This window comes from Oenanthe melanoleuca, chromosome 19, assembly GCF_029582105.1.
Source record: "Oenanthe melanoleuca isolate GR-GAL-2019-014 chromosome 19, OMel1.0, whole genome shotgun sequence".
Taxonomy (NCBI): Eukaryota; Metazoa; Chordata; class Aves; order Passeriformes; family Muscicapidae; genus Oenanthe; species Oenanthe melanoleuca.
The window spans coordinates 7,476,642-7,497,252 of record NC_079352.1 but is presented as its reverse complement, the minus strand read 5'-3'; the positions used below and the strand labels follow the sequence as shown (position 1 = coordinate 7,497,252).

Below are 20,611 nucleotides of genomic sequence, written 5' to 3'. Positions count from 1 at the left end.
TGAAATTAAAGTAAATTATCCTGTGGAATTCAATGCCAGAATATATTAAAGGTAATTAACATAGTTATAGTGCAGCAGTAACAACGTTAATTCTAATTAGAATTTTAAAGTATGAGATGACTCAACTCTTTAAGAAAAGTAAACTTCTCTGAACAGATTCTATGTTGTATATCATATTTAATGTTTGTTTCTCTTTTCTTTGAGCCTGTGGTAACAGTGAGCTTCTCAAAGGGGGTTTGCCTGAACAGGTATCTTCTCTGTTCCAGTCAGTAATTCACCTGTACCTTTCATTTCACATCCTTTGCAATACTTCTAAGAATGTTTGTGCTAACAGAACAAAAATAGTAGGTTACTATCTGAGATGTTTATTGAAGAAAGGAAATAAGAAACTAAGAGAAACCTTTTTTTTTTGTATGCAAAACACAAATATGAATTAAGCCATGTAGTGCCCATTTAGCATGCTAAGAAAAGAGATGAAGATACTTAGAAATTTGGCTTAAAATGTCATGGAAACAGCTGTCCTCCCAACAGACTGAAATTCATTTATTTGTTGTATCCAGGCAAGTTTGGCAGAGAAACCCACTGCATTCACACCTATGTATCACACCAAAAGCTGCAATTTTTAAGCAGACTGTAAGTACCAACCCAAAATTCAAACAAATGATTGTACCTTGTTAGGGTTTTTTTATTTGCAAGTGAGGTAGATTTAAGAGATTATTAATACTTTGTGACATCAAGGTCATGAAACAAAGCCAAATTGCTATTCCAGAGAAAATTGCCTTGCAAATGACATACTGCTGTGACTTTCAGGTCCCAATAATCAAGGAGTTGAAGTCTAACAATTTCCCTACTTAGAATCCCCAGCTCATGCAGATCCTTCTTCACAGGGCTGATGTGACTGAAGCCCTGAAGTTGTTTCCATGGAACATAAAGAGGATATTAGAGATAAGCCCAGTAAACAGCACTTCAAACTTGCTGAGCAGTTTCACTCTCCCTATCCCCACATTGCAAAAAACCCATATTGCTATATTTGAAGACTAGTTTGTGTCCCTGGTAGATCTAGAAGTACATAAGCAGGTCAATCTGGGCAGCAGATGAAAAGAAAGTAGAACCTTTTTGGATTCACTCCATCATTGCTGCCTTGGGACTGTGCTGTTTTGAGAGGTGTCAAGTGTATGAAAAATCTTGTAGGCCTATATCCCAGAAGCAGATAAAAAAGTGAAATACTTCTGTACAGTGTGGGTTTGCAGGAGGTGGGTATAATTCCCAACACAAAACAAGACCTGTCCCACAGCAATTCTGCCATTTGTTTTCACAGGAAATGTGCCTGGAGACTGCCAAAGCCATGGGCTCAGCATGGATGTGCTGTCCCCCAGCTCTCCTGAAGTGCCTGATCTCTGCAGCAGCAGGTTGCAAGCACTTCCCAGCTCCACAAGCTACATCCCACAGCTGGCTGTGGGCTTGTCTCAGTGAGAGAGGTGGTTTTGTCACCCATTGCCATGGAACTCATCCAAGCACACTGTGCTCCCAGCCTGCTGAGTTCAATGAGGAATCACAGCCCAAATTTAGAAAAAGTCCTAAGTTTAACTCCACCCACAGGAGCCATCTCTGGGAAATCAATTAGATTAATCACACCAGGAAAGTCAGCTCCACAGCAAGTGTGCACTGCTGTGCTGTGCCTTGCAGGTGCACAGTTCTCTAATCAGGATCAAGCCTTTCCCAGTGTTGTATTTTTTGAGGTGCAGTGGGACATCATTAAGGGACAGCATAAGCTTTTAGTTTCTAAATACTTCATTTCTTCAAGAAAGACCCATTTTGCTGCAGCATAGAATTTTCTAATTATACTCTTCTACTCCATTTTCCAGCTGCATAAAGAAGTCAAATACCTTACTTACACTGACTGATGTATTGGGGAAATAAAATCTACTGCTGGCAGCTATCTTTTCAATCATTCACTTCCATAAAATTCCAGTTCTAATAAACTGATTTATAACCTACAATCTAGACCAGGTGAGGTGCATCAGTTTCCTCTGTACACCTTTCACTTGATGTGCATGTGTGCACACAACATGCTGTGTTCCGAGGTTATTTTCTATAAGTGATATTTCCATTCTGAGATGAGATTTACTAAGCACAGCTGGGATTATTACAATGCACTGAAACAAGGAGAGCTCTTAAGGGGCATTTTGCTGCATTCTGGTTGTATTAGGTCAAACCACCCACTCACAGTTAAGCCCAGTGAAGCTTCTGGCTGATAATCTGTACAATCAATCCCATTTTTACAGCTGCTGTAGATGCATTTTCCAACAAAGATTGTGTTTGCAGCTCTGCATTTCTCTATTCCACTCCAACAGGTCTCCTACAATGAAGGAACTCAGTTCAAGTGGCATCTGTGCTCCAGATGAACCTGGAAGGCAGAGAAAGCAACAGCTCAAGCCCAGCTCACATTTACCCTAATGACAATATGTGACATTTTGTGACCTTTCAGCACCCTTATCACCTTATGCCATGGCATTTCAGGAGGTTTTAAAATAGGAATTCACTGATCAGACAAAAAGGGATGTCTCTGAAGAACAGTATAGTCACAGAGGACTTAGAGCACACAGTTTATACAGCCCTATTGCTTGGGAAGCACCTTGCCTAAGAATCCTCCTCCAGTGCAGCAATAAACCATATTTTACATTAATAACAACTGAAATACTGAGCAAATGTCTTGAACAACTTTAATTTAACAGAGAAGTAAATGAAATAACCAAATAATCACCAAATAGCCACTGTAGAGGTGGAGAAATCTGCATTTCATGTTTAGGGATTAAAAGCAATATTCTTCAAAATCTAAGACCTTTTTCTGAGCTATTGGTCAACTTGTATTTAACCAAACTATACAGTGTCATATACAATACTTTGCATGCACCAACCTGTAAATACATGCATACAGACATGCTTATTAATATGCATAAACCCTGCACAAATGTAATTGTGTTAGTCATTAAAGGAGGAAGTCAAATATGCTCAGTATAGGGAATAAAGGTGACATTCTAAGGCCAAACCTCTCTTTTCTTGGGAAAGGCATTTCAAACTTTCCTGGTTTAGTTTTTTTGCCATATTTATATTGGTAGCATCTTTCTTCCAGTAAATGTGCTGCCTGGATGAAAGAGGTTTTTAGCCATTCAGGTAAAGTTTCTATCAAAGTGTCACTGACAAACATGTATGCAGAACTGGAAAGCTAAATCCCAGAATAGACTTGGAAACATTTGTGAAAATATATCTATCAAACTGACCTGTTCTTAGCTGATATGAGTACTGAATTCAGGGACTGTCTTAGGAAAATTATTAAGGAGAATCCAGAAATGGTGTGGGAATCAGTCTCAGATCTCAGCTCTGGTACCAGTATAGCACTCAGAAGAAACCCCTGCATGAAAAGCTTTGCTTGGAGCCTGGAAATCTCCAGGGCAAAGCAAATGATGTTTAGGGGATAATAGTTCCTAAACCCAGTAAAAAAAAAACCCATAGTAAATACTTTTGGTATTTACCCATATGGGTAAGAAAGTAGTATTTGACATCCCTTCACTTCATCCATTAAGTCTTCAAAGTAGGAGCTCAAGCATAGTAACCAACAGGGTAAATGCTATTATTTAAATTATTGTTTGCATATCCTGGCTGTTAAATCTGAACAAAGTGCCAAGACAAGAGAAGCTGCAAGAAAAATTAAGCTAATGCAAAAGAATCTTGAAAAACTCTGGAAACTGATAGAAAAATCAAGGTGGGAGTCAGCTATGACAAGAGGCTGCACAATTCTATATTCATCTTAACAAATAATAAAATAATAAGAAAAAAAAAAGCTGGGAAGATACTGAAAATCAAGAATTAGCCATGTTCTGAGAAAAAGCTAATCAAAAATTTCAGTTCAAACTGAAATGTTTTAATTCCTTACCTACAAACTGCTTGAAATAGGGTATTACAGACTCAGCTGTTCCTCAGTATTGGCTCCAGACACACAGCTCACACTGCAAGCAGACACTGGACTGAACCCTCGAGCCCTTTCCTCTCTCCTGCTCTAGTCAGTGAGGCCAGAGGCAACAGCAGCCACAGCAATGAAAAGCACTGGCAGTGGTTTCCTCCCTTCATGGCTCCAGGAGAACAGCTCATATTTTATTCATGAAAAACAAGGCCTCTAGAGGTCTAAGCAAAAAAAAAAAACAGGAAGCAAATATTTCTTGGGGACAGTTGGTCACAGGCTGGCAAGAGTCCAAGACATCAGGAAGGAGGGGCAGGGGTGCAGGATGGAAGCATGAAAGCTGCTTTCCTTCCAGCCTTCCTGCTGTGGTAGGAAGGAGGATCACAAAGGGCAAACTGCACCCAGCATGTCCCTGTGGTGACCCAGGAGGGAACAAACTCTGCTGCTGTCCTGCAGGGGGTCCTGCAGGGAGTCACTGCCTTCGAGGGGGAATGCAAGATGTGCAGTCAGCAAGATGCATTACAGGATGGGATCCCTCCAAGGTTTAGCTGGGAGCACTTAGTACATGCCCCAGCCACTAGCACAAGCTCTTGCTTTGAGTCCTCTGGGTAATTCCTCTCCCCACTTTGCCACACTCCACTCATGTCCCAAAATTGCATCATTCAAAAGATGTTTTTGCAAGTGCCTTCAGAACAGGACCACACCTGAGCTCAGAATAAACACCTTAATGGGAAGAGATCTCTTCCCACATAGACAGACAGCCCTCTTCCATTTCCTTGTGCCCCCAATACCAGACCACCCTTATTATCAGTAGAGGAAACAATCCTCTGCAATCCTCTGCTTTCCTGAGAAGATGATGTGAAGGTGCAGATGTTATTTGTCATCTCTAGGTGCATGCAGAGGAACAACCATCAGTCCCTCACAGCTCCAACCCAACACCCAGCACTGGATGAGCCTCCCCTCAGAAGACTTTCCATCAGCACTGACTGCTTCTGAACTTGAATTAGTTTGCACAGGACACTAACAAGAACTTTCTGAGAAGCCTGAGCTTCTTGTGAATTCTGGAATCTTAAGGAAAAGAAAGATGCTACCTGTTACTTTCTGACAGACTTTCTAAAAGACAACACATGCAGAAGAGTTCTCTCTTGAAAACTACATAAATATAGTATTTTACATTAACATGCCTCTTTCATTGCTTTAATTACTGCTTAATAAATTTTAGCCCAGAATACTTCCCCTGTAAGGCTGAGCACATGAGAAACAAGTCCTAGCAGAGCAGTCAAAATGAAAGGAAGGGGAAAAACCAACACAAAAAAACCCCATTCACATGAGGAGAGGCAGAAAAATGCAGCCTGGGGTGCAGCAGGCAAAATTCTTTTAATAATGTCATCATTTTATATGCAAGGCTTACCTGGGTAGCAGTAAAATATATGGATTAATAATGACATGTGGTTTGATTAGATAAAAAGTAAATTTATATTGAAAGTGCTCTTTATAATATAGGGGTGAGAGGAGGAAGAAATAATTCTCTATCAGTGCAAGCATCACCTAAGCTTATTGTTGAAGATAGAAATTTTAAAAACAACAAAAAAACCCTAAAAAATCACCCTTAAATTAAATCAACAATCCATATGTACAAAATGGTTTCTGATTTCTCCAAGCCAGTTTCAACAGAATCTTTTTTTACCCTGTGACTTGCAGGGTAAAGCTCTGCAAACAACCAGGGATGCATCAGTGCATCTTCTATAAACCCAAACACTCTGAGGTGCTCTGTGTGCAAGGAACAAAGGAGACTCATACAAGGATTTCCCCTCCTACTACAGATAAAGCTGCTTTGAGGAAGTACAGGTTAAAAAATACAAAAGAAGTGATATAAGTGCTAATGTTTAATTGATCAGGTTAACTCTATTTCTATTAAAGCAAGATTTACTGATAGAAGATGGGTAACCTGTCTCACTGGGTTCTTACACAGGGGTTAAATGCAACAGTGAAGTGATAAATGACTCTGCTGCTTCAATGGAGCTCTCCCAATATTAAAATTCAGTGCCCTTTCCTGTTGTGTTTATGTTCTAGAGGAAACCACCTTACAGTAGGTCAGCAGAAAGAACAACCAGGCTGCAGGGAAATCAGGCATTTTCAGGGAAGTGACTAAACACCAGGAGGTTATGCAATGTGTGCTCAAACCTGCAGATGAGTCCCACTTACTCTGAAAGACATGCTCTCACAGGAGTTTTTCACTTGGAAGTGGCACAGCCCAGGTGACTAATGCAAGAAAGAAAAACTTTTCCTCCTCTCCCCCATTTCTCAGACATCTGTGATAACTGGAAATAATAAACAGCAAATGTCTTAAATTGAAGGATATAGTGAACCTAATTAAGGCTTAATTTAGGGAAGCAGCCTTAAATTTAGGGAGTTAGTCCAGGTGAAGGGGAGACTTGATTGCAAGGCTAACAAACAAAGGCTTACCTACACAGGAATGTCCTGTCACAGCTCCTCTGACAGGAGCTCCTCCCACTCCACCTGTGCAGTGCCAGCTCCTGAGCACCTGGGTTTTGCTGGACCTTGACCCCATAAACCAGAATACACCTTTACCCAGTAACACAGGACTGTGGCCTTTCATATGCTCCCAGATTAAAGAAATGTTCACAAACCATTTTCTCCTCAGTGAACTGCATGTTTTGGTATTTGGTTCCAGACTTCCTAGCCCCAAGTCATCATTTCAATCCCAAATTGATATGCAGCCCCTAAAACAAACCTTGTAGTCTTAAGTCCTGTTTTTGATTCCTCATCTACACACCAAACATTTGGAGTAAAAAAAAAAAATCACATGTGCACACAGAGATATAAAGATAATTCTTTTTTTTATTTTTGTTAGATTTTCCTCACATTTTCTATCATGAGCACTTTAAATCAAACCAGACTCGACCCTTACCTTAATCTTTTGCTAAATTCATCCTTTATGCTTTAGGAACTGGATGGCTTGGAATAGAGCAGCTCTTCCTTCTGATACTTCTAAATCCATGCTCTGCAGACTTGAATGAATCCAGAGTTCCACAGCCTGTTAAATCCTGAACTGTTGATAAACAACACTATTGCTTTTCCATCTGTGACATGTACAGAATGAATGCAGATGAATGTTACGATTTATTTAGTTGCATTCAGCCAAACAAGGTCTCTGATCAAGTTTTGCCCAGCATTTAAGACTAGATACAGCTGAAGTGAGTTGCATAATGTCATGCAGTACCAGCTAGGGGCAGTCAGTGCAGAATGTTCCCAGACTGCTAATGCAAGGAATGAGCACAAGAAAGTACAAATGCTGGATGCATTCTGGCAGTATTGTGCCATGGCTACATGGTGTCTGCCCAAAAGTTAAGCAATACTGTAACATTGAAAATATAATCCACTTTATATCAAATTTGTTGTTAAATTTCTTTTGAAGTTTCTGATAAACATAAATCAAGCCAGTCCACATTCCCATTTTTATGAGAAACAGAGACCAAGCATTACATCTGAAAATACAGAGTGGCACACTGGTAAAAGAATGGATGAAACAGATTGTCTACCTCCCTTTCAAAGTCTTTGATTGTACCATTCATCAGAGCCTCCAAATCACTCCTCTGGTTCTGCACCAGCTTGGTGACTCTTGAACAGAAAGCTCACAGAGCCATTAGGTTCCTCCTTCTTCATTAAGATCCTTCCTTACACAAGGGAGCCCCAGCAAGTACTTGCTCTGCAGGATGCTGTCTGTAACATCTATGTTAGGCTGTAAGTCATGCACAGTCACTTTCTCAGCTTCCTGAGTGAAAAGGGGAAGGCTGTGTCCTCCCTGGAGGCAAACAGAACCCTGCTACAGTCACTGATGGTGACATAAGATCCTGACACGGGGGAGAAAAGGTGATGCTCCACACCAGCCCCAGCTGCAAACAGACAAGTGCTCCCAGGGAGGCTGCACAAGAAAAAAAGAGTGGCAAGCACCAAAGATCATTCCCCTCCTCTACACTTTCAGCTTCATCAACAGCTGCATTTTGGCATCTAGGAAAAATGTACATGTAGAGAATTTACCTGGTTTTGCAGACAAAAGAGGAATTCTAGGACAAAATTAATTCTCTTGGATGTCATGGGTGAACTGCGTGGCTTTAACCCAGGTGTCCATACTCCCTCTACTGACTAAAGCTGTAACCACGTGGCTGGACTTGGGCTGGACAGTTGTTTTCTATTATGTACTTAAAGAAATAAAGGAAATTTCAGTCACATTTTCAGTTTTAAGATCCAAAGGGCAGGAGAGTAGGACTGGGTAGTCACTGCTGCTGCATCTTTTTCTTTTAACCTAGTGTAAAGCTCTGGACAAATGCCTCCACACATGCAGAAAAATCATAATAAAGCTTCCCTGGCTTAAAACAGCACTTAAAACCCATTCTTTTAAATGTTTTCAGATGCTTATAGAGAAAAAATAGTAAATATGTGCAACTTTAGAGTCTCCCAGTAAGCTGAACTTGATCTTTCCAGCTGCTCTGTCACCATGACCTGTGCCTTGCCTCACTTCCAGCACTATGAATTTCCTAACTGCAGATGTTGGTGGTACACTGCTTAAAATTTTGTGTGGCAGCATTAAAAAGAAGATTTAAAGGCACTTAATGAAAATATAAAAAGCAATGAGATGCTGCAAATAAAAGTGCCCAGGTAACAGCGAGCAGGTGTCATGTTGAATTTACCCAGAGTGTGCTGGTGAGCTGCTGTTGCTCTGCAGCTCTTGGAGATGCACCAGAGTAAGGATGAGTCAGTGAATGAGGAAATAAACAGGGAGATGGCCACGTGCTGGTGAAGAGAAAATGTGGGACCTCAGCTATGACACTCAGCAGGAAATTTTAAAGGGTACCCATAAAATCAGCTCAGCACAGCTGTACCCCCAAGGTCACTGTATGGATAAAAAAGTGATGAATGGACAGGGCTGGTGATGCTCCAAGGACAAGTTAATTCCTGCATATGCTGACAGCATCATCCCATTTTGCTCTAGAGCTCAAGCACAGCAGCTCTGCAGGAATCAGGGCCCCTGCCAGTCTTGGTGCAGCCATGTCAGGCCCAGGAAACCTCCTAATACAGTGATGCCCTATGTCACCAGCACCAGCCCAGCCTCCCTTCTAATAGCCCCACCAATACTTTCACTCCCACCATTTGTTCTAGCTCTGCTCTCTGCTTTCCTCCTCAGTGGCAACATAAAATGGTAGCATGAGAATTCATTCTTCTCTCTCCAGCCCAGCTGTGTGAAAGGGAGAGCATAGAGAGGGAGCAGGCTGCAGGGGGACTGCAGACTCCACAAGTCTGTGCTCTGTGCCCTACCTGTGGCTGTGAAGGAGCAGCAGGCTGCAGCTGGAGCTTCAGCTGTGGCACTGGGGCCAGCCCGAGGAACTCTGCACTTCTCTTAATGCTGCAGTTTAAGGTCTCAGCCCCTGGCCCTCTAGACCTGCAGGAAAACATGCATGAGGGTTAACCCTAACAGTAATAGTAAGCTGAACTCACAGATTTAACCCCAAAACAAAATAACAAATAAAAAATTGTTCTCCCCTCCCAAACCACTGCATCTAAGGAATTTTTTCTTACTGAATATTCAGATGAATACTTTTTGCTAACAATTGCTTGAAGGTAATTTCCTCTCATGCTTTATTTCTCTTGCTTTCTGGGTTTTACCCCTCACATCACCCTTGCTCTTGCTTTTCACTGTCTTCAACTACTGTCTCCCTTTTAGTGTCTTCACTAATTTCAATTTGTTGTTCAAGCTCCAAACAAGCCACCCTCACTTTCACCAACCACAGCATGCAAAGCAGCAATCTTTCACCACAACTTCTGCATTTACCCAGTTCTCTGACAAAACATGTCATACTGGGCTTTAGTTTCCCCATGGGGACTGGAGCTTGAGCCCCTTGACTAGAGCTGGTCTGAGAAGAGCTTCCATATGATTTTTAGAAGATCTGTTCCCTACACCTCAAGAATCTGCAGCTGGGACTCCCTTGCTGCTGGGCCAAGCACAAGGTCATGATTTATTTCTCTGATGGGGATCTCCACTGCTGGTAATAGATGCTGTTTGAATACACTGAAGAGGATCACTCCCATTGCTGAATAAACCAGCAAAAAGCCTTTCTCTGTACTCCATACTGATTACAAGTACTGAGTAAGCTTTTCCATACATCTTTTGGTGTGAGGGAGAAAGGTCTGAAAGAATAATCTTAAATTCAGGAGTTTTCTCCTTTCAGGATAACACAGGACATCTGCATACACATGTATTTAGGCATTGCTGATGACACATCAAAATTTCTGCTATTTCAGCACTGAACTTGGACTTCATTTAACTCTGGATGTATCCTGTGATCTCAACTGTTGGACTGCAATAAGAACAATTCAGATTTTGGGACATGATGGGTTTTAAAACTTCCAGCTCACATTTGCCTGTCCATCTGCCCTCTCAATATGGTTGTGCCTTCAATAAATACTTGTTCTGTGTTTGATAAACCACTGTGAGAAGTTCCTGCTTATGCTGGGGCTGCACCTCTTTAGGAGACCATGATCAAAACCACATTTATTTCAACTGATAGCAGAAGCATATCATAAAATCTGTCATCAGGCTCTCTGCAACAATTCTTATCACTAGCCTTTCTTATTGTGCTTTGAGTGCTTATCAGCAGCAATTCTACACATAGAGTGGTAGAATTAATGCTAGCCAGGAAAATGCTATCTTATCTAGAAGCTGGTACTTCCTAAGAGCAGAGCTACTGTTTAATTTGGCAAGAAATCAAAGCATATCCAGGGTGCTGCACTGAAGGCTGTTATGACCAACAGAATTTCACTGTCTCATGTTGGGTTCTGATGAGCACTGCAGAAAATTAAATCTAAAGACACGAGTAACAGAGTGTGTTTGAGTATTACAGGAATATAGTCTGAATACAAAAAAAGAAAGCCAGCTCTCACCCTCATTTGCCATATAATTGTGTTGTTATTTAATTATCTTATTTACCTCCAATGGAGGCAGTTAATCCACTGTTGATGTTAACTCAATTAGCCGGCACGTGAAGGGTGCAGAACACTTCCAATTTTATCCTCACATAACAGTTATCCTACAGCCACTAAGAACCACTACAGATCTAAATAAAAACCATATGCAAAACAAGATTAAAGCACTTACCATAAAAACTAGATATGAGACTGCACTTGGCAGAACAGAAACTTCACCCTCAAGAGTTTTAGAGTCTTAGGAGAAACTCATTAAGCTCCATCACTGTCAGGCCATAGGCAGAATCAGTTTTACAGGCTGAAGGTAAATGCTCATATGTCAACCTCAAAATACCAATAACAGGCACTGACAGTAACACTGGAATACAAATGTTGTCATGAGTAAGAAGTTACTCCCTCAGAGGAGCACCACTGCTCACACTGAGCTGCAAATATGGTCAGTTCTGAGTTCCTGCCTCACACAAATCCTAAATTAGAAACACTTCCTAAGGAATCAGGGCCCAGATTGAAGGACAGATGCTCTGTGCACTGAACTAACAATAATGTCATTAATTATGTGGAGCATAAACAGAACTGACAGATGTACCAAGGCCCCAGTAACTACTGAGGTTAAAAATGAGTACTGATTTCCAGATTCTAATGCTATGGATACAACAGCCCAGCTCTCTTTCAGGAGCTGGTGGCATATAGGGGCACATTGAGCTTAGTACCATAGCATTTCATCGAAATTATCAATTAAGGCAAAAAAAAAGTATTGACTTAGATGGATGAGCCATCTTTACTTAATCTGGAAATGAACATTTAGAATCACAGAACCTCAGAATGGTTTGGGTGGGAAAGGATCTTAAAGCTTGTTTCATTCCACCCTCTGCCGTGGGCACACTCTCCAGCAGACAAGATTGCTCCATGCCCATCCAACCTGCCCCTGAGCACTCCCAGGAAAAGGGCAGCCAGAGCTTCCCTGGGCAATCTCTATATTTTATGTATTCAATAAACAGAGCCAGAATCTTCTGTTGTTTTCATTGTATGGAGGGGGGAGGGATGAGGTAGATAGAAGAAACAACGTTTTAGACCCCTGAAAACAAACATGTTGTGGTTATCCCAACACGCAGTAAGGCAGGGAACCCAGCGAGCCCGAAGAGACGAGTACGAGACAAAACAGACGAGTACGAGCCCGAACAGCCGAGCTGCCGCCCCAAGGAGCAGCCACAGGACCCGGTAGCCGGCTGGAGAGAGCACTCCCCGGCTGCGGAGAGAGCACTCCCCGGCTGCGGAGAGAGCACACCCCGGCTGGAGAGAGAACACCCCGGCTGGAGAGAGCACACCCCGGCCGGAGAGAGCACACCCCGGCTGGAAAGAGCACTCCCCGGCCGGAGAGAGCACTCCCCGGCTGGAAAGAGCACTCCCCGGCCGGAGAGAGCACTCCCCGGCTGGAAAGAGCACTCCCCGGCTGGAGAGAGCACACCCCGGCTGCGGAGAGAGCACTCCCCGGCTGGAGAGAGAACACCCCGGCTGGAGAGAGAACACCCCGGCTGCGGAGAGAGCACACCCCGGCTGCGGAGAGAGCACACCCCGGCTGGAGAGAGCACTCCCCGGCTGCGGAGAGAGCACTCCCCGGCTGCGGAGAGAGCACTCCCCGGCTGCGGAGAGAGCACTCCCCGGCTGCGGAGAGAGCACTCCCCGGCTGCGGAGAGAGCACTCCCCGGCTGGAGAGAGAACACCCCGGCTGGAGAGAGCACTCCCCGGCTGCGGAGAGCACACCCCGGCTGCGGAGAGAGCACTCCCCGGCTGCGGAGAGAGCACTCCCCGGCTGGAGAGAGCACTCCCCGGCTGCGGAGAGAGCACACCCCGGCTGGACAGAGCACTCCCCGGCTGCCTCCCCCGCCCGCCCCGGAGGCGGGCCGGCAGCGCGGCCCTCCCTCCCCTCACGGCGGCGGCGGGGAAGCGGGTCAGGAGCAGCAGCTGCGCCGCCATGGAGGTGGATGTGGCGGAGGACGAGAAGGCCGGGCCGTCGGCTGGCGAGAAGCGGGGACCCGTTGACCCCGCGGGGGCCGCGCCCGGCGGCGGCAGCGGCCACTACGAGCTGCCCTGGTGAGCAGGGAGAGCGGGCAAGGGAGCGCGGGCGCCCTGAGCCGCCATGGCCGCCCAGCACAGGGACGCACGGTGATTGGTGCAGAGCGGGGAGGGGGCGGGACCATGTGCGGCAGAGCCAATGAGGTGAGGGCGGGGCGCTGTTGGCGGGAAGGCGGGGTTGTGGCGGCTGAGGGAGCATGGCGGCTGAGGGACCAAGGCGGGGTTGTGGCGGCTGAGGGGACCATAGAGGCTGGACACGGCCACGGCCTGTTCAGAGCTGGCCCCGGGTGCCCGCCGGGGTGCAGCAGCTCAGTCTGGCTCGGAATCGGGGACTCTGCCTGCGCCCTGTGACCTGCCCCGTCTGTTGCCGGGGCTGGGAAGGCAGCAGTCGCAGAATCAGAATGGTTTGGGTTGGAAGGGGCCTTAAAGGCCATCTCGTTCCAGCCTCCTGCCGTGCCATGGACACCTTCGACTATCCCAGGTTGCTTCAAGCCCCGTCCAACCTGTCCTTGAACACTTGAGAAGTCAATAGTGAATAAAATCCCATTGTTTTCCTGACAGAAAGTCAGCCCTGTATTATGTTGACCATGGGACAACACACAGGGTGGCTTCTCCCCTCAGGCTGAGGCACCGAATTCCTGCTTGAGTTGAGCATTTTTTTGCCTCCTTTTGCTTTTTTATCCCAATGGAAATAAAACCTTTCAAGGTGGTGAGGCCCTGGCACAGGTTGCCCAGAGAAGCAGTGGCTGCCCCATCCCTGGAAGTGTTCAAGGCCAGGTTGGACCTGGAGCAGCCTGGTCCAGTGGAAGGTGTCCTGCCCATGGCTGGAGGCTGCAGTGAGATGAGCTGTAAGATCCTTTCCAAGCCAGACCATTCTGGGGTTCTCTGAGTCAGTGATTATCATTGTGGAATGCTGTGCTTAGCAGTGGAGACCCTGCAGCACTTGCACTGCAGACATGTCCAGCCATCATTGTCCTGTGCTCTCTTAACATATTCCTCCTCATCCATCACTCTAAAGTACTGTTAAAGCATTACTAGTTTTGGGTTTTTTTTTAACAGGGTAGAAAAATACAGACCCATGAAACTGTCTGAAATAGTTGGAAATGAAGATACTGTGAGCAGGTTGGAGGTCTGTAGCTGTCCCTGTATCTTTTTACAAGTTATCTCAAAAAACCATGTTTCTGCATAGATCCACAAGCTAGTGAAAACATTATTGTGTTTTTACACCTGTACTTGAGTATGTGGAAGAAAGCTTCCTGATTTACTTTAAAAATTACAAGTTTTACATGATATTTGAGTAGTGTGTAAGGAAATATGCCTTCATCAATTGGGATGTTTAAGTTGACCATTTGATACAGCTTAGAGAATTTGTAGCTGTTACAATAATACTGTTCCAATTAATAAATATAATTTGTATAACAACAAAAAGAAATACAATGTGTTGTCTTTTGTTTTTTTAAAAGAAATGTTTGCCGTATCAATTCTTTCCTGAAAGTGTCCAAGGTGATGTTGGGTGGGGTTTGGGGCAACCTGGTCTAGTGGAAGGTGCCCCTGTCCGTGGCAGGGGGTTGGAATGAGATGACCTTTAAGGTCCCTTCCACTTCTAACTATTCCAGGATTCTGTAATTCTATGACAAATTAATCTGTGAACAGAGTATTTGTTAACAGAAAAATTATAATAGCAAGTATGTAATTAAAACAGGTGCAAAAGAAAGGCAAGAGTACTAAAGACCTGTGGCATTAAGTGCTTTTAAATATTTCCATCTTATTCTAGGGGCTGATTTCTGACAGTTCAATTAAAAAACCAAACATATGAAAGCAGCAAGATTCAAAAAATGAAAATAGGAGGGGGGAAAAAAAGAAGCTTGTTTCTGATGCTTAAAATAGAACAGAATTGAAACTATTTGTTCACGTTGTTTTCTTACATAATTTCTTTTTATCATTCTTTCTTAGGTCTTTGCAAAAGAGGGGAATGTACCAAATATTATAATTGCTGTGAGTATTGCTGTGTTGTGCTGTATTTCAGTGCTGGTTCTGGATTTGAAATCTAGCCAGGATGGCCTCCCAGTACAGATTGGCTTTGTGCCTGAGTGTCCTGGTGAGGGAGATGTTGGCTGTGTGGTCTTGGAGCAATGTTCTTGGCAGAACACACAGGGAAGCAAGTTTAAATCTACCTCAGGTGCCTGCTGAAACACATCCTGTGCTTCTCCCTGCAGCATATCTCCTCTGTTAGTAGCAGGATCCTGAGCTCAGGCACAGCTTCCAGGATGATGTTTTCTCTGCATTCCTCTGTTGTAGCCTTTTTCCATGACTGAGGAGATCTGTAGAGAGCACAGCTTAGAAACTTACATTAAACTTACCAGCAGTTGTTGCATTGTCACATTTTTAGGGCCCTCCAGGAACAGGTAAAACCACCAGTATCCTGTGTTTGGCTCGTGCTCTGCTTGGTCCTGCATTAAAGGATGCTGTTTTGGAGCTGAATGCCTCAAATGACAGGTGAGAATGAATAAAACTTACCAAACTTTTAACGAAAAAGCAAGTTTCCATTAAAGCCAGGCCAGTTTGATAATGCTATAGTAAGACCTCTAAGACTTACTTTAGTGCATTCTTTCCACCTGCAAGTTAAGCCATTTCTGGTGTTCTCCCATCAACACACATATTATTTCTTGATGTTGTATAAACTTTATAGATGCTTTCATATGTGAAAATATAAACAGGCAGAGAGCAGAATCCATAGTGATACTTTTTTCTCAAATTTATTTGAAAGAGTTAAGCTTCCCACTGCATTAATGAGGATCCTAAGAATGGAAAGTGAACAGGTTGTTTATACTCAAACTCTTCAGTGCTTGGAGTGAGAGAAATTAGGGCTGTAAGGGCAGTTGAGGATTAAAATGTAGGATCAGGGTGTTAGTGTCTAGAGGACACTGACTGTACTCCAAGGATCAGGCACTAAGGTCTGATTATATTTCCCTGTTTAGATCCATCCTGAAGTATTCTGACATTGCCTGGTGGGTTGTCTGAGCACAATGCACTTTATCTACTCTGTTAGTATCAGTTATAAAAGAACTACAGAATCACAACATTCTTTTTCTAAACAGAATAAAAAAGTAAAATCTTAATAAAAGTAAAACGAACTCTCTCTAGGAAAGTGTCTGGGTTGTGTTGATATGATTCAGTCTATCCAGCTGTTTTTCTTAAACTCTTCTGAGCTACAGCTGGGGCTGTGGATGGAGCTGTGGGAAGGCCTGGCAAAGCAATCTTAAATGCTTCTGCCTTTGTTTATTTATTACCCTTCACTTGTGCCAAAAATAAGTCATTCTGTGGTGATACTGCAAGTAAGGTCACTGGCTTTGTGTATATTTATATTGCTACTGTTAAATTATTTTCTTCAAGACCCCCAAAACCACAGATTGTTGGTGTTTGAATCTGAATCAGTTGGACAGTCTGGCTTAAAGCATGGTCCCACAGCAGTCGTGCTGAAGCAGCTGAAGGGACAGGAACAGATGGGTAGAACCAGGAGCACTTCAGCTGCTGTGGCTACTGAAAAAAATCCATTCTGTATTTTCACCCAACTTATCATGAATCAATTGATTTATTGTTCCAGAGGCATTGATGTTGTAAGAAACAAAATCAAAATGTTTGCCCAGCAAAAGGTCACACTTCCAAAAGGTCGGCATAAAATAATCATCCTTGATGAGGCAGACAGGTATGTTGTGTTTTCCTGACCTCACTACTGTGTGAAATGTGCTGCATCTCTGCTGTCTGTAGAGCTCAGAATTGAGTGTTTCTATCAAAGGTCTCAAATTAATTTGCTAGGAAATTCATATGGATTGAACAGTGATCTTGTGGGAGTACTCACAGCAAGAAGAGATCATTGCTTCAAAAGAGATGTTAAATATTGATATGGAATGCTGTGAATATGAAACAGAGCAGTTTACTGGAAAGATGTCCCATCCCTGGAACTGTTCAAGGCCAGGCTGGACAGGGCTTGGAGCAGCCTGATCTAGTGGAAGGTGTCCCTGTCCATGGCAGGGGAGTGGAAGTGGATGAGCTTTAAGGTCCTTTCCAACCCAAACCATTCTGTGGTTCTGTGATTCCTTCTCTTTGAAAAGGGTTTGGCTCTGGATGAAAATGGGACATTCTCCTGTCCCATATTGTTAGCAGTGTTCTTCAGAGCATTAATGATTTAATTTTGTATGTCATGGATGTCATTTTGCATGTTTTGGAGGCCCTGCATTGCAGGATGTTTTGTACACATCACTGGGAAAAGCTGCTTAGTTTATCAAACCAGAATATTACAAAGCACAGCTTAGTAATCTCTGAAACTTGTATGAAAATAGTTCTTAGGCTGCACCTAGGAGTGAGTGAAAGCAAAATCTGTCCTAACTCCTTGTCTCCCCTCAGCATGACAGATGGAGCACAGCAAGCACTGAGAAGAACCATGGAAATCTATTCCAAAACAACACGCTTTGCACTGGCCTGCAATGCCTCTGACAAAATCATAGGTGGGTGCTGCTGCTTCCTGGCTGTCCATGTCATGTTCTCCATGCTGTTGGCTGACTTCCAAGGCAGCTGCCAGAAACACCTTGATCCAGCTTGTTGCAAGGAAGCATGGTACTTGTGAAAAATCAAGCCACTTGTACTTCAGCTGATAAAAGAGTTTATTTGTGTAGCCAGGGAACCCTCTGAGCAACCACTTTTGATGGGTAGTGCCATATGTGACTGCAGAAGCAAGTTTCTCATGCTTTGGCCTTAATCTGCATCCAACTCTGCTGCAGTTTAGGATATTTCATGCACTGTTTACTGGGTATTGAACCCTTTCTGTCCTTTCTGAATCATAACCTTAAGTTTGCCTATAGGTGAACACATTGCAGACGTTTAGACTTCTTGTGAAAAAAATAATGTGATAAACATCTATATTCAGAAATCCAGAACAGAGGAAGCTTAGCTTTGTATATATTTTCATATAACTGGGAAAATTCTAGTAGCACATTTGGGCTCAAGGGAAGGACTATAACAGCTGTATGTGCTTAAGGAGAGGCTGTGTTCTGCTTGGAGCTTCCATGTCCTTTTTCTTTAAAAGACATAAGAATTGCTGGAAACTGAAATGAATACATATGTTTGGTTGTGATGTTTTTTGAGAAAAAGAGAGAGAAGCTAATTACACATCTCTGTCCCCAGAACCTATTCAGTCTCGGTGTGCAGTGCTGCGTTACACCAAGCTGACAGATGCACAAATACTTGCCAGGCTGCTGAAAATTGTTGAGAAAGAGGATGTCCCATATACAGATGATGGACTAGAAGCCATTATCTTCACAGCCCAAGGTGATATGAGACAGGTAAAATGAGAAAGACAATAAAACACATACTTCTATGTAAAGTAAAATACTTTTGAATTGCAGCTCTCAAGGATTTCTCTCTGGAGAGGTAAAGCAAAGGAGGATGTGACTTGTAGTCCAAGAGCAACTAAACTATTTGGTTCTGTGAGGGTTTAAAATGCTCCTTAAAAGTGAGCTGGTGGATACCAAATTTGTGGTAAAAAATATAGTCAGCATAAATCTGTGATTTTTTTTCCTGTTGTTTAATGGCAAACTGCTTATTTGGCATCATTTCCTGAAGTACATTTCATCCTGAGATGGGGAGTGAGAAGTAGAGCACTTCAGAAAATAAATAAAGTCTTATTTTTCTTTCACAGGCATTAAACAACTTACAGTCCACATACTCTGGATTTGGCTTTATAAACAGTGAAAATGTCTTTAAGGTCAGTAACAGCTAAAAACAGTTTTGCCAGAAGTTTAGCCCTCTGGCTGTGTGAGACTCCATTGGACACATAACCCTTTTTGCTTGTTTGTACACAGCCCTGTGAATGTAGCAGTTACAGCATCAGACTTTAAGTAGCCCATGTGCCTTGTGAAAAGACATCCCTGATGGCACATCTGAGAGTTTTGCAGCTCTCTCAAAGCCCACAAATCCAATAACTGCTGTGAAATTTCAGTGATAACTTGGGAATCTATTACTTGGGTGTTCTCATTTCATGCTGTTGAGTCTGCCATGACAGACTACCTGAAAAGTCAGATTGCTTAAAATTTAGTCTATATTATGGAATATTTCTGATTCCACTCCATAGAATCTTGGTGACAATAACAGAAGTTTAATGCAAAGTCTTCTGATACTTTAAGTGTAATATTTCTCTTGGATACAGGTATGTGATGAGCCTCACCCTCTGCTTGTGAAGGAAATGATACAACACTGTGTAAATGCAAATATTGATGAAGCATACAAGGTTGGTTTTCATGTCTTGTGTCAGTATAGTCAGGCATTATTTCTCTGCAAAAACTTTTGTTTGCTTTGAGGAATTCACAATGTGTGTTGTTTTTTAAGATAGAGGCAATACCATGTAGATGAGTTGATAAACTAAATTCTTTTGGCCAGGAGTTTGTTGAGATAACTCAACAAGCAAAAAAGAAGGTTGTAGTGAAATCAATTCCTAGATGCTTGAGGTTAAATCAGCTGATAAGTGCAATTTTAGTAATTATATACAGCTGTTCCAAAAGTGAATATCTTGGACTCACTTTGTGAATAAATGGGGGATTATCTGTGCCTGCACAGATTCTTGCCCACCTGTGGCGCCTTGGATACTCTCCAGAAGATGTCATTGGCAATATCTTCCGTGTGTGTAAGACCTTTCAAATGCCAGAGTACCTGAAACTGGAATTTATCAAGGTTAGTACTAACTCAGCTCCTGATGGGACCTTCTGGGCCTTTTTAAGAAGAGAATGTGATCAGGGGCAGCTTGAGGGGTTTCCATTTAAAATTTGTTGTATATTAGCACAAAGAAAGTGCTTCTTGACTCATTGCTGCTTTCTTTCCCACTGCATCATCAGTTTGTCAGTGAAAAGTCACTGAAGTTTAGCATCTGAACACCCACAGAAGTGCCAGAAGTCACTTAAGTGATCAGCTAAAATTAATAGCAAATGTAATGTTTAATTTATTAGTTATATCAAAGCCTCAACTCCTTGAAAATGTTTTTCAAGTGCATGCTTGATTCTAGTTCAATAAATAGTAAAATATTAAATTAAATTAACAGAGAGTTGACAAACAGTAAGCTGGTGATATGGAATCACTCCTCATATTTGAAAGCTGTCCTCATATGCAGGCACCTTGCTTCTTATAAAGGAAGTGGGGGAATACAGGCTTTGATTTTAAAAACAAAAGGCATTTTAGTTGGTTTATAGGAGTGGATACATTCCCTGAAGTACGAGTGACTCAAAGCTGGTCTTTGAGCAGTAAGGGATGTGTTCTGTTTAGTCATTAGTAAAATATAAACTGGGGGAGTAAACAGGAGCCTTGACAATGTCTCTGTCACCAGGAGATTGGGTACACTCACATGAAGATTGCAGAAGGTGTGAACTCCCTGTTACAAATGGCTGGGCTGCTGGCCCGGCTGTGCCAGAAGACTGCAGCCCCTGCAGCCAGTTAGGCCCCTCCTCCAGCCTGCTGGGAGGAAACCAGGTTTTATTGCAAAAATGTTTCATATATTTTTTATTTAGACCAATAAAGCTCTAAAATTTACTTTAA

At 42.9% G+C, this 20,611-nt stretch overlaps 1 protein-coding gene and 1 long non-coding RNA gene across 2 annotated transcripts; one reads left to right on the top strand and one right to left on the bottom strand.

The window, feature by feature from the left end:
- Positions 1 to 10,694, bottom strand: LOC130260885 (uncharacterized). The gene is made up of 4 exons (XR_008841863.1): positions 9,296 to 10,694; positions 7,522 to 7,784; positions 6,891 to 7,031; positions 1 to 2,407 (listed from the first exon to the last, which is right to left on the bottom strand). It is a non-coding gene; the product is annotated as an uncharacterized LOC130260885 (long non-coding RNA).
- A 2,164-nt stretch (positions 10,695 to 12,858) lies between these two features.
- On the top strand, positions 12,859 to 20,611 carry RFC2 (replication factor C subunit 2). Its single transcript, XM_056506845.1, has 11 exons — positions 12,859 to 13,051; positions 14,093 to 14,162; positions 14,987 to 15,028; positions 15,423 to 15,529; positions 16,638 to 16,739; positions 17,438 to 17,538; positions 18,215 to 18,372; positions 18,729 to 18,794; positions 19,236 to 19,316; positions 19,643 to 19,756; positions 20,403 to 20,611. Exons 1-11 carry the CDS (start codon positions 12,933 to 12,935, stop codon positions 20,511 to 20,513), a joined length of 1,071 nt encoding a protein of 356 aa, XP_056362820.1. The 5' UTR covers positions 12,859 to 12,932; the 3' UTR covers positions 20,514 to 20,611.